Consider the following 18851-nt stretch of genomic DNA (forward strand, 5'->3'; position numbering starts at 1 on the left):
ATGTCGGGGCAGACGCTGACGGACCGCATTGCCGCGGCGCAATACAGCTTGACGGGATCCGAGGTTGCTCGAGCTGTCTGCAAAGCCACCACTCATGAGCAGACAGCACCCAAGAAAAAACACCTGGAATGTAAGTATGGCCTCCTCCCCATCTCTACACACACCTTACAAGTACTGGTCCATGCCTGTGTTTGTGTGTGTGTGTTTGTTCCTGTGGAAGTTCCTGTGGAAGTTCCTATGGGATATGTATCAGTGGCGGCTGCTAAGGGGAGGGTGGCTCATAATAATGTCTGGAATGGAGGGAATGGAATGGCATCAAACTGTGTGTTTGATGTATTTGATACTAGTCTACTAATTCCGCTCCAGCCATTAGCACGAGCCCGTCCTCCCCAATAAAGGTGCCACCAACCTCCTGTGATACCTTTACCCATATTACAATATTATTAAATCAATAATAATGGTTCGCCATATTTATTTGCTTGTGTGAAATAGATTTTTTCATTATGTAGACCTAAAACAAGTCAAGTTTTGCTTTAGTCAGACTGTCCGGGCCCCTTGCCAGGCATCACCGATCAATGTTGATGCCTGCTGTACTCATAAAAGAAACTGTTAGACTGAAGTAGTCAACTCCGAGCCAGGACATTGAACAGAACAGAGCCACCAGCCTCCTACCTCTGTGTCCTTCCTTCCACCCTCTTTTGAGAAATAAGTGATCTGATATGGTTGGAATGGTGGAAGTTATGAGATAGAACCATTGCTTACACCTAACAATTTTTGTTAGATCAGGGATTACCTCAAGGATGGATGGAAGGAAGGCTGTGTTTTTAAAGCATTGGAATTTAAAGCATCAAGGCCTCTATCGCAGTCTGAATAATGGATTCCTTCTCCAGTGCTGCTAAATGCATAATGCAAAAGTTCAAAAGGTGCTGTTATCACTACTACTAACACAGGCTTGTGCCTGGGGACCTGGCCAGTTTGAGGAGGTACAGGAGGCGGGGTGGCACTGTCTGTCAACCCTTAACCCTGATTTAGAAGCTGTGTCTGGTATCAAAGCCCCACTTTGTTTGATGTTGAGGAGACTTAAGGTTTTCTGAGGGTTTTGCCTTACAATGACATAGGAAACCCGATGTGATGAATTTCCTTCTTAGTTTCAGAGTTGTATTTGACTCAATGTCTGAAATCCCCAATATACACTGAGTATACCAAACATTAGGAACACCTTCCTAATACTGAGTTGCACCCCCGCCTGGCGGGTAGGAATGTTGGGCCAGTAACAGAAAGGTTGTTGGATCGAATCCCCGAGCTGACAAGGTAAAAATGTGTTGTTCTGCAGTTAACCCACTGTTCCCAGGGCGCTGATGACGTGGATGTCGATTAAGGCAGCCCCCTGCACCTCTCTGATTCAGAGGGGCTGGGTTAAACGCGGAAGACACATTTCAGTTGAATGCATTCAGTTGTACAACTGACTAGGTATCCCAATTTAAATGTTGCACTCAGAACAGCCTCAATTTGTCAGGGCATGGACTCTACAAGGTGTTGAAAGCGTTCCACAGGGATGCTGGCCCATGTTGATTCCAATGCTTCCCACAGTTGTGTCAAGTTGGCTGGATGTCCTTTGGGTGGTGGACCATTCTTGATACACACAGGAAACTGTTGAGCATGAAAATTCCAGCAGCGTTGCAGTTCTTGACACAAACTGGTGCGCCTGGCACCTACCCCGCTCAAAGGCACTTATATACACTGCTCAAAAAAATAAAGGGAACACTAAAATAACACATCCTAGATCTGAATGAATGAAATAATCTTATTAAATACTTTTTTCTTTACATAGTTGAATGTGCTGACAACAAAATCACACAAAAATTATCAATGGAAATCAAATGTATCAACCCATGGAGGTCTGGATTTGGAGTCACCCTCAAAATTAAAGTGGAAAACCACACTACAGGCTGATCCAACTGTGATGTAATGTCCTTAAAACAAGTCAAAATGAGGCTCAGTAGTGTGTGTGGCCTCCACGTGCCTGTATGACCTCCCTACAACGCCTGGGCATGCTCCTGATGAGGTGGCAGATGGTCTCCTGAGGGATCTCCTCCCAGACCTGGACTAAAGCATCCGCCAACTCTTGGACAGTCTGTGGTGCAACGTGGCGTTGGTGGATGGAGCGAGACATGATGTCCCAGATGTGCTCAATTGGATTCAGGTCTGGGGAACGGGCGGGCCAGTCCATAGCATCAATGCCTTCCTCTTGCAGGAACTGCTGACACACTCCAGCCACATGAGGTCTAGCATTGTCTTGCATTAGGAGGAACCCAGGGCCAACCGCACCAGCATATGGTCTCACAAGGGGTCTGAGGATCTCATCTCGGTACCTAATGGCAGTCAGGCTACCTCTGGCGAGCACATGGAGGGCTGTGCGGACCCCCAAAGAAATGCCACCCCACACCATGACTGACCCACCGCCAAACCGGTCATGCTGGAGGATGTTGCAGGCAGCAGAATGTTCTCCACGGCGTCTCAAGACTCTGTCACATCTGTCACGTGCTCAGTGTGAACCTGCTTTCATCTGTGAAGAGCACAGGGCGCCAGTGGCGAATTTGCCAATGTTGGTGTTCTCTGGCAAATGCCAAACGTCCTGCACGGTGTTGGGCTGTAAGCACAACCCCCACCTGTGGACGTTGGGCCCTCATACCACCCTCATGGAGTCTGTTTCTGACCGTTTGAGCAGACACATGCACATTTGTGGCCTGCTGGAGGTCATTTTGCAGGGCTCTGGCAGTGGTCCTCCTGCTCCTCCTTGCACAAAGGCGGAGGTAGCAGTCCTGCTGCTGGGTTGTTGCCCTCCTACGGCCTCCTCCACGTCTCCTGATGTACTGGCCTGTCTCCTGGTAGCGCCTCCATGCTCTGGACACTACGCTGACAGACACAGCAAACCTTCTTCCCACAGCTCGCATTGATGTGCCATCCTGGATGAGCTGCACTACCTGAGCCACTTGTGTGGGTTGTAGACTCCGTCTCATGCTACCACTAGAGTGAAAGCACCGCCAGCATTCAAAAGTGACCAAAACATCAGCCAGGAAGCATAGGAACTGAGAAGTGGTCTGTGGTCACCACCTGCAGAACCAGTCCTTTATCGGGGGTGTCTTGCTAATTGCCTATAATTTCCACCTGTTGTCTATTCCATTTGCACAATAGCATGTGAAATGTATTGTCAATCAGTGTTGCTTCCTAAGTGGACAGTTTGATTTCACAGAAGTGTGATTGACTTGGAGTTACATTGTGTTATTTAAGTGTTCCCTTTATTTTTTTGAGCAGTGTATTTTGTCTTGCCCATTCACCCTCTCAATGGCACACACATGATCCATGTCTCAATTGGCTCAAGGCTTAAAAAAAATCGTTATTTAACCTGTCTCCTCTCCTTCATCTACACTAATTGAATTGGATTTAACAAGTGACATCAATAAGGGATCATATACAGTGGGGGAAAAAAGTATTTAGTCAGCCACCAATTGTGCAAGTTCTCCCACTTAAAAATATGAGAGAGGCCTGTAATTTTCATCATAGATACATGTCAACTATGACAGACAAAATGAGAAAATAAAATCCAGAAAATCACATTGTAGGATTTTTAATAAATGTATTTGCAGATTTTGGTGGAAAATAAGTATTTGGTCAACAACAAAAGTTTCTCAATACTTTGTTATATACCCTTTGTTGGCAATGACACAGGTCAAACGTTTTCTGTAAGTCTTCACAAGGTTTTCACACACTGTTGCTGGTATTTTGGCCCATTCCTCCATGCAGATCTCCTCTAGAGCAGTGATGTTTTGGGGCTGTCGCTGGGCAACACAGACTTTCAACTCCCTCCAAAGATTTTCTATGGGGTTGAGATCTGGAGACTGGCTAGGCCACTCCAGGACCTTGAAATGCTTCTTACGAAGCCACTCCTTCGTTGCCCGGGCGGTGTGTTTGGGATCATTGTCATGCTGAAAGACCCAGCCACGTTTAATCTTCAATGCCCTTACTGATGGAAGGAGGTTTTCACTCAAAATCTCACGATACATGGCCCCATTCATTCTTTCCTTTACACAGATCAGTCTTCCTGGTCCCTTTGCAGAAAAACAGCCCCAAAGCATGATGTTTCCACCCCCATGCTTCACAGTAGGTATGGTGTTCTTTGGATGCAACTCAGCATTCTTTGTCCTCCAAACACGACGAGTTGAGTTTTTACCAAAAAGTTCTATCTTGGTTACATCTGACCATATGACATTCTCCCAATCCTCTTCTGGATCATCCAAATGCACTCTAGCAAACTTCAGACGGGCCTGGACATGTACTGGCTTAAGCAGGGGGACACGTCTGGCACTGCAGGATTTGAGTCCCTGGCGGCGTAGTGTGTTACTGATGGTAGGCTTTGTTACTTTGGTCCCAGCTCTCTGCAGGTCATTCACTAGGTCCCCCCGTGTGGTTCTGGGTTTTTTGCTCACCGTTCTTGTGATCATTTTGACCCCACGGGGTGAGATCTTGCGTGGAGCCCCAGATCGAGGGAGATTATCAGTGGTCTTGTATGTCTTCCATTTCCTAATAATTGCTCCCACAGTTGATTTCTTCAAACCAAGCTGCTTACCTATTGCAGATTCAGTCTTCCCAGCCTGGTGCAGGTCTACAATTTTGTTTCTGGTGTCCTTTGACAGCTCTTTGGTCTTGGCCATAGTGGAGTTTGGAGTGTGACTGTTTGAGGTTGTGGACAGGAGTCTTTTATACTGATAACAAGTTCAAACCGGTGCCATTAATACAGGTAACGAGTGGAGGACAGAGGAGCCTCTTAAAGAAGAAGTTACAGGTCTGTGAGAGCCATAAATCTTGCTTGTTTGTAGGTGACCAAATACTTATTTTCCACCATAATTTGCAAATAAATTCATTAAAAATCCTACAATGTGATTTTCTGGGAAAAAAATTCTCAATTTGTCTGTCATAGTTGACGTGTACCTATGATGAAAATTACAGGCCTCTCTCATCTTTTTAAGTGGGAGAACTTGCACAATTGGTGGCTGACTAAATACATTTTTTCCCCCACTGTATCTTTCACCTGTATTCACCTGGTCAGTCTATGTCATGGAACGAGCAGGTATTCTTAATGTTTTGTATACTCAGTGTATACCCCTGTATGTGATTATGTGTAAGCATTTGAAAGATCATACACTCCTATCTGAGAGACTCTTTGTCAGGGGTGCCCAGGCCAGGCACCAGATCAATTGAATCCAAAGGCCTCTGATTTGCATCAGGCCTAAATTATCACTGATGGCAGGTGGCTTGTTCGCCTCACTTTCTCCCTAAGGACCATTGGTGATCAGTCTGTGGCAATTAGGCCAAGAGAGTCTGCTTGCCAGGATGATAGCCCAATACTATGCCAGCTAGGTAACCTAAGGCTATAGTTTCTCCTTATGTACATCATCAATATGAAAACCAAGAGTGATCTGGGCAATACAGAACTCAAAACCCCACAGGGAAAAATCAATCCCACCCAATCCATCCTCCTTGAGTCTGGGAGTAAAGCATATTTATGTACTCCCCTTAATCATGGGATTGGGGGATTGGAAAGCCCACCCCCGGCCAATTATGTGTCAGCAATCTTTTGACATCTCGGAAAGTGCCGACTCAGCGTCCTCTGCTCCTCATAGCCAGTTGCTCTCGTTTAGTGCTCTGAGTGTATGTGATGTCGCCCACTGACTAGCTCTAAGGGACAATGCTCTCCACTGAATGCACGACAGGTTCACACACATATGCATTCACATGCAAGCATGCATGCACGCACTTACACAAACACACACACACACTAGTACGTATGGTAAATAGTCTCATAATTAGATCAAACAATGTTGTAGATATTGCGAGTATAATACAACTGCAATATAATCACAAGTATTCCCTTTTTGGTGGGAGGGTAGGGGAGGGAAAGGGGGAGGTTTATATCAGTTGCAATCTGGGAGGGCTCTTGGGAAATGTAATTTTTTTTCTTTTTACATATTCAATGCTGATTATTGATTACTCATCTATTTACTTTTTAATTTACTTTCAAATGGGTTTGTACTCATTATTACATTTGCAATAAAGTATTTTCCAGATTTTTAATGGAAAGCTATCTGTGCTTTCTTGGAACTTACAGTGCATAAATAGAAGAAAAAAAAGCATACTAGTTGTTTTGATATTATGAATAGGAAAGGAGTAGATATTGCCGTACTCCAGGAAACTCATATAATGATTTAAGCAAAATAGAAAACAACAACATCATGGTGGCTGCCTTTTCTTCTGTTAATAATTAAACTAAAGCAGTAATTATTGTGTTTCGCCGTAATCTCAAGTTTCAATGATCAAGAAGGGAGGATTGCCTATGTGAAATAAATGTTTTCTTGGAAGACAAAAATGTTTTTATTTCTGCGAATGTCCCCAATACTTATGATTATTAGTTTGTTGTTTCTTAATCCAAAATACTTGCTGGAATATCAGATTTCCATGTGGTCTTGGGTGGTGACATGAATACAACGGATAAATCTAACAATTCGGGTACTGCACCACCAGCCACCATAGCATTGCAAAATATGGTTTCTGATTTTACACTATCAGATATATGGAGAGTGTATAATCCACAGCTGAAAGAATATACTTTTTACTCTGCTAGGCACCGATTATTTTCAAGGATAGATTGATTACATACTTTCATCACAGTTAGTGCATCTAGTTCAGAAGGTCAAAATTGTACATACTGTATGTCTATGCCTGATCATCACACACACTTATGCAAACTATAACCAATGCTCCATATCGTGCCACAAATTGGAGATTTAATCTCACTCTCACTCTTTCGGCAGAAAAACTGTTCTGCTGTTCACGAGTTAGTAAGGACAGGTTTTTTTTATTTTTTTTTACTTGTTCAAATCAGAAGCAAATGCTATTGTATTGTTTCTAATAAACCCTTTCATGGCATCCCACAGGAATCTATTATCATTCACAGACTCTTTGTTGAGGAGGATAAATTCATGTAAATCAGACCTGAATTTATCCTCCTCAACAAAGAGTCTGTGAATGATAATAGATTCCTGTGGGATGCCATGAAAGGGTTTATTAGAAACAATACAATAGCATTTGCTTCTGATTTGAACAAGTAGACATTTTTAAAAATAAAATAACTGTAGGCCACTTTATCCTTACTAACTCGTGAACAGCAGAACAGTTTTTCCGCCGAGAAGGAGAGAGAATTATTAATAATCAAATCTGAGTTAAATTCCTTACTCAGATTAAGAGCAGAATTTCTAATTCATAGAGTCAGACCAACTGATTATGTGGACGGTAATAGACCTAGTAAATTACGCAATAATGATAGTCTTGCTGACATTGTTTCCATTCAGTCTAAAGATAGTGTTATCTTGCATGATTCACCATCAATCAAATTACAATTTAAACAAAATACCTGACAGTATGAGACTCTTTTTCGAGGGCTTGACCACAACTCTCCTCCGATGATCCACAATCTGTAGTTGCACCTATAATGCTCAATGAACTGCACGATGCATTGAAAGACATGAACCAAGGTAAATCCCCTGGATGGGATGGCATCCCACCGAAATTCTATTTAACCTTTTGGTCTGAACTTGCCCCGATATTTATTAGAAATGGTACAAACATCTATTCAAATGGACTTTTTCAATAGAGATGTTAATACTGCAATTAGCTCTCTGTTACATAAAAAAAGGTAAAGACCCAACTCTCTGTTCAAGTCATAGGCCTCTCTCCCTTATTAACAGTGACATGAAATTGTATGCCAAGGTTCTAGCCGAACGCCTTCAAACCATTTTACCCAAACTAGTTCATCCTGATCAAACAGGTTTCGTCAAACATAGATTGGCATCAGACAATCTGAGATGTCTCTGTATAGTAAAAACTGTATAGTAACCCCTCTGCGATGGTCTTGAATGGTAACCAATACTCCTCACAGTTCGCCATCAAACGGGGAACTCATCAAGGCTGTCCAGTGTCAAGCCTCCTATTTGCCCTATCACTGGAGCCTTTAGCTAAAATGTATTAAGTCTATTCAGACAATTCAGCAGTATATCAAGTTATAAGATTAACCTGTGGGCTTGTGGGCTCCCGAGTGGCGCAGCAGTCTAAGGCACTGCATCTCAGTGCTTGAGGCGTCACTACATTTACATTTACGTCATTTAGCAGACGCTAAATCCAGAGCGACTTACAAATTGGTGCATTCACCTTATAGCCAGTGGGATAACCACTTTACAATATGGTTTTTTTGGGGGGGTGGGGTAAGGGGGGGGGGGTAGAAGGATTACTTTATCCTATCCCAGGTATTCCTTAAAGAGGTGGGGTTTCAAGTGTCTCAGGAAGGTGGTGAGTGACTCAGCTGTCCTGGCGTCGTGAGGGAGCTTGTTCCACCATTGGGGTGCCAGAGCAGCGAACAGTTTTGACTGGGCTGAGCGGGAACTGTGCTTCCGCAGAGGTAGGGGGGCCAGCAGGCCAGAGGTGGATGAACGCAATGCCCTCGTTTGGGTGTAGGGAGGTGCCGTTCCCCTCACAGCTCCGTAGGCAAGCACCATGGTTTTGTAGCAGATGCGAGCTTCAACTGGAAGCCAGTGGAGTGTGCGGAGGAGCGGGGTGACGTGAGAGAACTTGGGAAGGTTGAACACCAGACGGGCTGCGTCATTCTGGATGAGTTGTAGGGGTTTAATGGCACAGGCAGGGAGCCCAGCCAACAGCGAGTTGCAGTAATCCAGACGGGAGATGACAAGTGTCTGGATTAGGACCTGTGCCGCTTCCTGTGTAAGGCAGGGTCGTACTCTCCGAATGTTGTAGAGCATGAACCTACAGGATCGGGTCACCACCTTGATGTTAGCGGAGAGCGACAGGGTGTTGTCCAGGGTCACGCCAAGGCTCTTTGCACTCTGGGAGGAGGACACAACGGAGTTGTCAACCGTGATAGCGAGATCATGGAACGGGCAGTCCTTCCCCAGGAGGAAGAGCAGTTCCGTCTTGCCGAGGTTCAGCTTGAGGTGGTGATCCGTCATCCACACTGATATGTCTGCCAGACATGCAGAGATGCGATTCGCCACCTGGTTATCAGAAGGGGGAAAGGAGAAGATTAGTTGTGTGTCGTCTGCGTAGCTATGATAGAAGAGGCCATGTGAGGATATGACAGAGCCAAGTGACTTGGTGTATAGCGAGAATAGGAGAGGGCCTAGAACTGAGCCCTGGGGGACACCAGTGGTGAGAGCACGTGGTGCGGAGACAGATTCTCGCCACGCCACTTGGTAGGAGCGACCTGTCAGGTAGGACGCAATCCAGGAGTGAGCCGCGCCGGAGATGCCCAACTCGGAGAGGGTGGAGAGGAGGATCTGATGGTTCACAGTATCAAAGGCAGCAGACAGGTCTAGAAGGACAAGAGCAGAGGAGAGAGAGTTAGCTTTAGCTGTGCAGAGAGCCTCCGTGACACAGAGAAGAGCAGTCTCAGTTGAATGACCAGTCTTGAAACCTGACTGGTTTGGATCAAGAAGGTCATTCTAAGAGAGATAGCAAGAGAGTTGGCTAAAGACGGCACGCTGAAGAGTTTTGGAGAGAAAAGAAAGAAGGGATACTGGTCTGTAGTTGTTGACATCGGAGGGATCGAGTGTAGGTTTTTTGAGAAGGGGTGTAACTCTCGCTCTCTTGAAGACGGAAGGGACATAGCCAGCGGTCAAGGATGAGTTGATGAGCGAGGTGAGGTAAGGGAGAAGGTCTCCGGAAATGGTCTGGAGAAGAGAGGAGGGGATAGGGTAAAGCGGGCAGGTTGTTGGGCGGCCGGCCGTCACAAGTCGCAAGATTTCATCTGGAGAGAGAGGGGAGAAAGAAGTCAAAGCATAGGGTAGGGCAGTGTGAGCAGGACCAGCAGTATCATTTGACTTAACAAACGAGGATCGGATGTCGTCAACGGACGTCAACTACAGACCCCCTGGTTCGATTCCAGGCTGTATCACAACCGGCCGTGATTGGGAGTCCCATAGGGCGGCGCACAATTGGCAAAGCGTTGTCCGGGTTTGGCCGGTGTAGGCTGTCATTGTAAATAAAAATGTGTTCTTAACTGACTTGCCTAGTTAAATAAAGGTAAAAATAAAATACAATAAAAAATAAATAAATAAAATATTAACCTCACTAAATCAGCTCTGCTCCCACTTAACAAAGCAATGTTCAATCTCAATATAGAATCGAAGATACCAATTGTGACCCATTTTAAATACTTGGGCATTGACATTTTTCCCTCTCTAGATAAAATTGTTTTGAAGAACTACAAACAAGTCACAACTGCAATTACAGCAGATCTCAACAGATGGTTTAATCTAACATTAACTTTATCAGGTAGAATTTCGATAGTCAAAATTAATGTATTGTCTAGACTCTATTTCTTTGTTAGCATGCTTCCTTTGCCCTCACCATTATGGTACTGGGAAAAGATTCAAAGTTCAGTCTTGAATTTTATATGGGAAGGGAAATGTCCCAGAATTAAAATGACTACACTCCAGCAACCCAAAGGTTTTGGGGGTATAGGTTTACCCAACTTTAAGTTACATGCTTTGTCTCTAGTGCTCCGCCCACTTAAGAAATTGTTTGATCAAGATAAATGTCTTCTTTGGTTGGAAATTGAGGAAAATATAGTGTCACCATTTACATTGAGAGATGTACAGTGAGGAAAAAAGTATTTGATCCCCTGCTGATTTTTGTACGTTTGCCCACTGACAAAGAAATGATCAGTCTATAATTCTAATGGTAGGTGTATTTGAACAGTGAGAGACAGAATAACAACAAAAAATTCCAGAAAAACGCATGTCAAAAACGTTATAAATTGATTTCCATTTTAATGAGGGAAATAAGTATTTGACCCCCTCTCAATCAGAAAGATTTCTGTCTCCCAGGTGTCTTTCATACAGGTAACGAGCTGAGATTAGGAGCACACTCTTAAAGGGAGTGCTCCTAATCTCAGTTTGTTACCTGTATAAAAGACACCTGTCCACAGAAGCAATCAATCAATCAGATTCCAAACTCTCCACCATGGCCAAGACCAAAGAGCTCTCCAAGGATGTCAGGGACAAGATTGTAGACATACACAAGGCTGGAATGGGCTACAAGACCATCGCCAAGCAGCTTGCAACACCGGCCCTCCCCATAACCTCTATGTACAAATAAGAGAGCAGGTCTGAAATCAGTGTGGCAGGATAGGATGATTACACAGAAGGATCACCTCGCTTTTACATGATGGTCTTTCTGGGGGGCGGGAGAAATAACGAGGAGGCAACTTGATTTAACGCTGATTGCTTTTATTAGAATGTCTACATTGCGAAAAGTGAAACAATTAATAAATCATGCCGCGAGAGGTACCGGATCCGGGCAAATAGGTGCCGGAACAAACAAAGTCAAATCTGAGAGGTGCCGGATCCTGTTTAAACTCAAATTAAGCACTGGGTATACCCAAACACCACTATTTACAAATAAATCCCTACCTTTGGGAGGGAAACTTATTATTTTTAAACAATGGTCTGAACAAGGAACTCATAAATGTTCAGACATAATGAATGATAAAGGTTTATAATCCGCATCTCCCCAATATATTATTGTTGAACGATGACTCTTCACTGACTTCCACAGTACCCCAGAAACGAGTATAGTTGTCTGGACTGACTGCGGCAAAAATAATGTTAGTGACCAGATGGAAGCCTCTACATAAGATCTGCATAGCGCAATGGCTACAAAACCTCATTGACGTTCTTTCACTAGAGCTCTACATAGCTTGTGTGAACAGCACCAAGGAAATAACATTAGATACATTCAATAGAGCAGTCTAAAAGGTCACATTTTTTGAATTGTTTGAATTGATCTATTGTATTTTGAATGTCTGTATAGAATATTGATGTCTACAGACTGATTCTATTCATGTGTGCCTTGGTCCCACAAACAATTTTACAAACATAAGATGAGTTGCCCATGATGTTTTGTTTTATGCATAGATATGTCCACAACATGAGCTCATGGGGGGGAGAGGTGAGGAGGGAGGGGTGGGGAATAGGAATGGGTCGCACCTACTAAGAAGGGGGAGGGAGAGGGGAGATGGGACAGGCAAGACAAAAAATGTTTTTTTAAATTATTGTTTTTCATTTTTTTATATATGTACTTTTTTAATATTATTGGAGGTCTGTGATCTGAACCCCTCACAAAAAATAAATAATGATAACAATAAAGTTGGTCACAAAACAAATATTAGATCAAACAACATTATGAATTTAATCACTTTCGCATCCATCAGATTTTCCTCTCAGACTTCAATACTTGAGAGAAAAAAAAGGAAGCAGACAAGAAGTATGATTTTTATAGAACAAAATTAGTTATTCTCAAATGAATGACGAATGTTCTTTTAACTCTTGAGCAAAATGGGGATCCTACTGTTTTATTGTTTATTTATGTCACGATCGTCATATAGAACAGACCAAGGCGCAGCGTGATGAACAAACATACTTTAAATTAGTTAAAGTTTAAACACAATACAAAACAAGAAACGACTCGTGACGTCCAACGGTATCAATGACCGAACACGGAACAAAAACCCACAAACACAAAGGGAAAACAGACAGTTTAAATATGGCTCCCAATCAGAGACAACCAGCCAACAGCTGACACTCGTTGCCTCTGATTGGGAGTCACTCAGGCAAACATAGAAATCAACAAACTAGAACCCCCAACATAGAAATAAACACATAGAATAAACACACCCTGGCTCAACAAATAGAGTCCCAGAGCCAGGGTGTGACAATTTATAACTAGTTGTGATGCTGTCCTTCCCAGTCTTGTTCATTGGCTAGAGGAGGACTGGAAATTGATATTTATTCAGAACATGTTCTTGCCTGATTGATGTACACCAAAGCACACTTAATGTTAAGGCCTTTCCCAATCCTACAGTGAGGGAAAAAAGTATTTGATCCCCTGCTGATTTTGTAAGTTTGCCCACTGACAAAGACATGATCAGTCTATAATTTTAATGGTAGGTTTATTTGAACAGTGAGAGACAGAATAACAACAACAAAATCCAGAAAAACGCATGTCAAAAATGTTATAAATTGATTTGCATTTTAATGAGGGAAATAAGTATTTGACCCCTCTGCAAAACATGACTTACAACTTGGTGGCAAAACCCTTGTTGGCAATCACAGAGGACAGACGTTTCTTGTAGTTGGCCACCAGGTTTGCACACATCTCAGGAGGGATTTTATTCCACTCCTCTTTGCAGATCTTCTCCAAGTCATTAAGGTTTCGAGGCTGACGTTTGGCAACTCGGACCTTCAGCTCCCTCCACAGATTTTCTATGGGATTAAGGTCTGGAGACTGGCTAGGCCACTCCAGGACCTTAATGTGCTTCTTCTTGAGCCACTCCTTTGTTGCCTTGGCCTTGTGTGTTTTGGGTCATTTTCATGCTGGAATACCCATCCACGACCCATTTTCAATGCCCTGGCTGAGGGAAGGAGGTTCTCACCCAAGATTTGACGGTACATGGCCCCGTCCATCGTCCCTTTGATGCGTTGAAGTTGTCCTGTCCCCTTAGCAGAAAAACACCCCCAAAGCATAATGTTTCCACCTCCATGTTTGACGGTGGGGATGGTGTTCTTGGGGTCATAGGCAGCATTCATCCTCCTCCAACGGCAAGTTGAGTTGATGCCAAAGAGCTCGATTTTGGTCTCATCTGACCACAACACTTTCATCCAGTTCTCCTCTGAATCATTCAGATGTTCGGATGGGCCTGTATTTGTGCTTTCTTGAGCAGGGGGACCTTGCGGGAGCTGCTGGATTTCAGTCCTTCACGGCGTAGTGTGTTACCAATTATTTTCTTGGTGAGTATGGTCCCAGCTGCCTTGAGATCATTGACAAGATCCTCCCGTGTAGTTCTGGGCTGATCATTGCAACTCCACGAGGTGAGATCTTGCATGGAGCCCCAGGCCGAGGGAGATTGACAGTTATTTTGTGTTTCTTCCATTTGCGAATAATCGCACCAACTATTGTCACCTTCTCACCAAGCTGCTTGGCGATGGTCTTGTAGCCCATTCCAGCCTTGTGTAGGTCTACAATCTTGTCCCTGACATCCTTGGAGAGCTCTTTGGTCTTGGCCATGGTGGAGAGTCTTATTGATTGGTTGCTTCTTTGGACAGGTGTCTTTTATACAGGTAACAAGCTTTGATTAGGAGCACTCCCTTTAAAAGTGTGCTCCTAATCTCAGCTCGTTACCTGTATAAAAGACACCTGGGAGCCAGAAATCTTTCTGATTGAGAGGGGGTCAAATACTTATTTCCCTCATTAAAATGCTAATCAATTTATAACATTTTTGACATGCGTTTTTCTGGATTTTGTTGTTGTTATTCTGTCTCTCACTGTTCAAATAAACCTACCATTAAAATTATAGACTGATAATTTCTTTGTCAGTGGGCAAACGTACAAAATCTGCAGGGGATCAAATACTTTTTTCCCTCACTGTATGTGTTATCTTGTGAAGAAGGACTAGTTTGTCTGGATATAGAGTGGTGCTATCTAAAAAGCTGAAATGTCTCTCAGGTCTTTTTCCTTTGAAGACTTTGTGCCCTGGTATGTTTCCATGGTGATTTCGTGAGTGTGATATCGTCAAGCACCAGGCCTGTGAGCTTTCCATGCTGACCCATAAGCGAGAGAGGCTGTCTCTCCCCCATCCTCCTTACCCCACCCCTATTCGTTCTCTCCCAGTAGAGAGTGAAATGATGCAGTGCTAGTAGTGAGTGTGCTGCAGTGAGAAAATAGAGAGAGAGAGAGCCTCCAACCTCTCTCAGGTGTCCAACCCTCACTGGACAAGGGCGTTCACTAGACATAATACAGTAGTAGTGTAATAGGACACCAGTAATCAGAGTGAAGCATGTGTAGTAGCTGAACTAGGTCACTTGGGGTCATGTTCAGTAGGGCACACCGTAGCAAAACATTTTCTAATGGAAAGCAACATTTTGCATTTGAAACCTCCCTTTTCAAAACGTTTTCTCTCTTGAGAACATGACTCTGAACAGAAATGGGTCTTCCTCCTGCCAGACAACACAGTAGACTGTAATGGTCCGTCTGTCAGGATTCCTCAGAGCACACCTTCACACATAGAAGATGGTGTAGACGTCCTTGTAACCAGCTTCACACCACAGCTGACATTGAAAGCCCTGCAAATAGTGAGATGTCAGGTCAGCTATCATCTTAGCAGGGGATTGGAGACACACCTGTGTGAAAGATCCATGTGTTACTTATTTTAGAACTGTGATCATTACAGCTGAACAGCAAGGAGGTTCTTTAACATCTTTCAAAACTTATGATGGTGGCTCGACAGGGCCTGCTTGTGTCTTCAGTGCAGGATCCAGCAATCTTAGAGCTGTTGCACTGCTTATGTGTGAATGCCAAGTACGTTCTCATTGTGTGGAAGGGGATAGAGAACACAACTGTATGGGGACGCTATGGATTAAGAAGCCCAGCTGTGTGTTTCTATGCCCCACTCATGGCCCCCAGCTGCCTGGGCACAAGTCTTGGGCAACCTTTAACCTCTTCATGACTCACATCAGCTTGGTTATTGTGGCCATGTTGGAATTCTGGCTTCTACCGTGTTTTTTGGTCCCTATGGTCAGAAAACAGATGGTTTTCATACTGACTTCAAAGGTTAAGGCCCTCGTAAGAGGATGAGAAGGACAGCCTTAGCCTGAGCCCAGAGGGAGGTAGTGCACTGGCAGGATTTGGATTACTGCCACATTAGATGGTTCAGAAGGAGGAGACCTGCCACCCTGCTGCTCAGAAGGACCACCATCTTTATCCAATGCACTTTAAACTATATGTCTCCCATCCTCTTGCCCTGCTTCAACAGCTGTCAGTTTGAGGAGTGTACATGAGTCATGAGCAGGGCTGTGGACACACAAGCACGCACACACACCAACACACACACATACACACCAACACACATACACAGTCAATATTCATGATTATATCTTCTATCATGACATCCGATAGGCATTTGTAGCAGTATACCCATCTGTGTGTGTGTGTATGGTGTTAATTATCACCAGCACTGTTAATTATCACCTGCACTGCCTAAATCTAAATCAACAGTCATTCCAATTAACAGGTTTTCTGTTAGTGTTATTTTGGGGGGGGTTGTAGTAGTAGGGTTTGGAGGGCAAGGGGAGGAGGTGAGAGGTGGCAGCAGATACAGTGGGGAGAACAAGTATTTGATACACTGCCGATTTTGCAGGTTTTCCTACTTACAAAGCATGTAGAGGTCTGTAATTTTTATCATAGGTACACTTCAACTGTGAGAGACGGAATCTAAAACAAAAATCCAGAAAATCACATTGTCTTTAAGAGGCTCCTCTGTCCTCCACTCGTTACCTGTATTAATGGCACCTGTTTGAACTTGTTATCAGTATAAAAGACACCTGTCCACAACCTCAAACAGTCACACTCCAAACTCCACTATGGCCAAGACCAAAGAGCTGTCAAAGGACACCAGAAACAAAATTGTAGACCTGCACCAGGCTTGGAAGACTGAATCTGCAATAGGTAAGCAGCTTGGTTTGAAGAAATCAACTGTGGGAGCAATTATTAGGAAATGGAAGACATACAAGACCACTGATAATCTCCCTCGATCTGGGGCTCCACGCAAGATCTCACCCCGTGGGGTCAAAATGATCACAAGAACGGTGAGCAAAAATCCCAGAACCACACGGGGGGACCTAGTGAATGACCTGCAGAGAGCTGGGACCAAAGTAACAAAGCCTACCATCAGTAACACACTATGCCGCCAGGGACTCAAATCCTGCAGTGCCAGACGTGTCCCCCTGCTTAAGCCAGTACATGTCCAGGCCCGTCTGAAGTTTGCTAGAGTGCATTTGGATGATCCAGAAGAGGATTGGGAGAATGTCATATGGTCAGATGAAACCAAAATATAACTTTTTGGTAAAAACTCAACTCGTCGTGTTTGGAGGACAAAGAATACTGAGTTGCATCCAAAGAACACCATACCTACTGTGAAGCATGGGGGTGGAAACATCATGCTTTGGGGCTGTTTTTCTGCAAAGGGACCAGGATGACTGATCCGTGTAAAGGAAAGAATGAATGGGGCCATGTATCGTGAGATTTTGAGTGAAAACCTCCTTCCATCAGCAAGGGCATTGAAGATGAAACGTGGCTGGGTCTTTCAGCATGACAATGATCCCAAGCACACTGCCCAGGCAACAAAGGAGTGGCTTCGTAAGAAGCATTTCAAGGTCCTGGAGTGGCCTAGCCAGTCTCCAGATCTCAACCCCATAGAAAATCTTTGGAGGGAGTTGAAAGTCCGTGTTGCCCAGCGACAGCCCCAAAACATCACTGCTCTAGAGGAGATCTGCATGGAGGAATGGGCCAAAATACCAGCAACAGTGTGTGAAAACCTTGTGAAGACTTACAGAAAACATTTGACCTGTGTCATTGCCAACAAAGGGTATAAAACAAAGTATTGAGAAACTTTTGTTATTGACCAAACACTTATTTTCCACCATAATTTGCAAATAAATTCATAAAAAATCGTACAATGTGATTTTCTGGAGAAAAAAAATCTAATTTTGTCTGTCATAGTTGACGTGTACCTATGATGAAAATTACAGGCCTCTCTCATCTTTTTAAGTGGGAGAACTTGCACAATTGGTGGCTGACTAAATACTTTTTTCCCCCACTGTATGTCATGCAATAAAATGCAAATTAATTACTTAAAAATCATACAATGTGTTTTTCTAGATTTTTGTTTTAGATTCCGTCTCTCACAGTTGAAGTGTACCTATGATAAAAATTACAGACCTCTACATGCTTTTTAAGTAGGAAAACCTGCAAAATCGGCAGTGTATCAAATACTTGTACTCCCCACTGTATGTAACCCGCCACCTGGATTCGGTCCTATGTAGCACATTTTTTTACATTGGATAAAAGTAGAGACTCAGCGATAGAAAATAGTATATTATACACTGCAGTTGAGGAACAATGGGAAAGTTATTCTGCATTGAAAGTTAATAAACTTGGAACGCCACTATTGAGAAAATGGCCCTTGAATGTTTTGGTACACCTACTGGAGAGCTCTTCTTTGTCTACACGCATTCAGCATCGTTCACACCCTCTTAAGCCTTAGCCCCACCCATCTCTTTAAGGATTCACATGTGAGGCCATGTGCTAAACAGAGTGAATAAGGTAGTAAGGTAGTGTAGTAAACAACCAAAGATTTCAAGACTAAAAGTAGTAGCAAAAAGTAGTAGTACAAATACACTTTATCTAGTCCTTGGCCTATATCCTAATCTGACTTTGGTGCAGGTCATGTTGTTCTTCACATTACCGTCTCTGATAAACACCCACTATATCAAATAAAATCAATGTTTATTTGTCACATGCACAGGATGCAGAAGGTGTAAACGGTACAGTGAAATGGTTACTTGTTTAGTTGAGTATTTTGTTTAGACATGTAGCTAGCTAGCTAAACAATGAACCATAATCCAAACTCATACTACCATGCACCATGCATGAATCTGCAGGTAGCTAAAGCTAACCAACTACCTAACCAATTAGGCTATAACTAGCAATGCAAATGGCTTTCTGAGATACGATTAATATTACTACACAGATCATACACATAACGTTAGCTAGCGAGCCAGCCAGATAGTGTTAGCTAGCTAGCTAGCTAACAGTACGCTTTAACTCGTAATGAAAACAATAATATCTGAAAATGTAGCTAGACTCTTACCCGTATACATGGATGAGCGCTT

The 18851-nt window shown here is 43.5% G+C and overlaps 1 protein-coding gene across 1 annotated transcript in view; it reads left to right on the top strand.

Moving 5' to 3' along the window:
- Positions 1 to 18851, top strand: part of LOC311109084 (clathrin coat assembly protein AP180-like) — a gene marked incomplete at both ends in the record, with an annotated part of 49630 nt that continues 30779 nt past the window's right edge. The window contains one exon of the mRNA XM_084151889.1: positions 1 to 130. Within this exon, the coding sequence (XP_084008015.1) occupies positions 1 to 130 (130 nt within the window). The remainder of the gene's footprint in view (positions 131 to 18851) is intronic.

The sequence above is a fragment of the Coregonus lavaretus genome (genome assembly GCF_964263955.1).
Source record: "Coregonus lavaretus genome assembly, chromosome: 3".
Classification (NCBI taxonomy): domain Eukaryota; kingdom Metazoa; phylum Chordata; class Actinopteri; order Salmoniformes; family Salmonidae; genus Coregonus; species Coregonus lavaretus.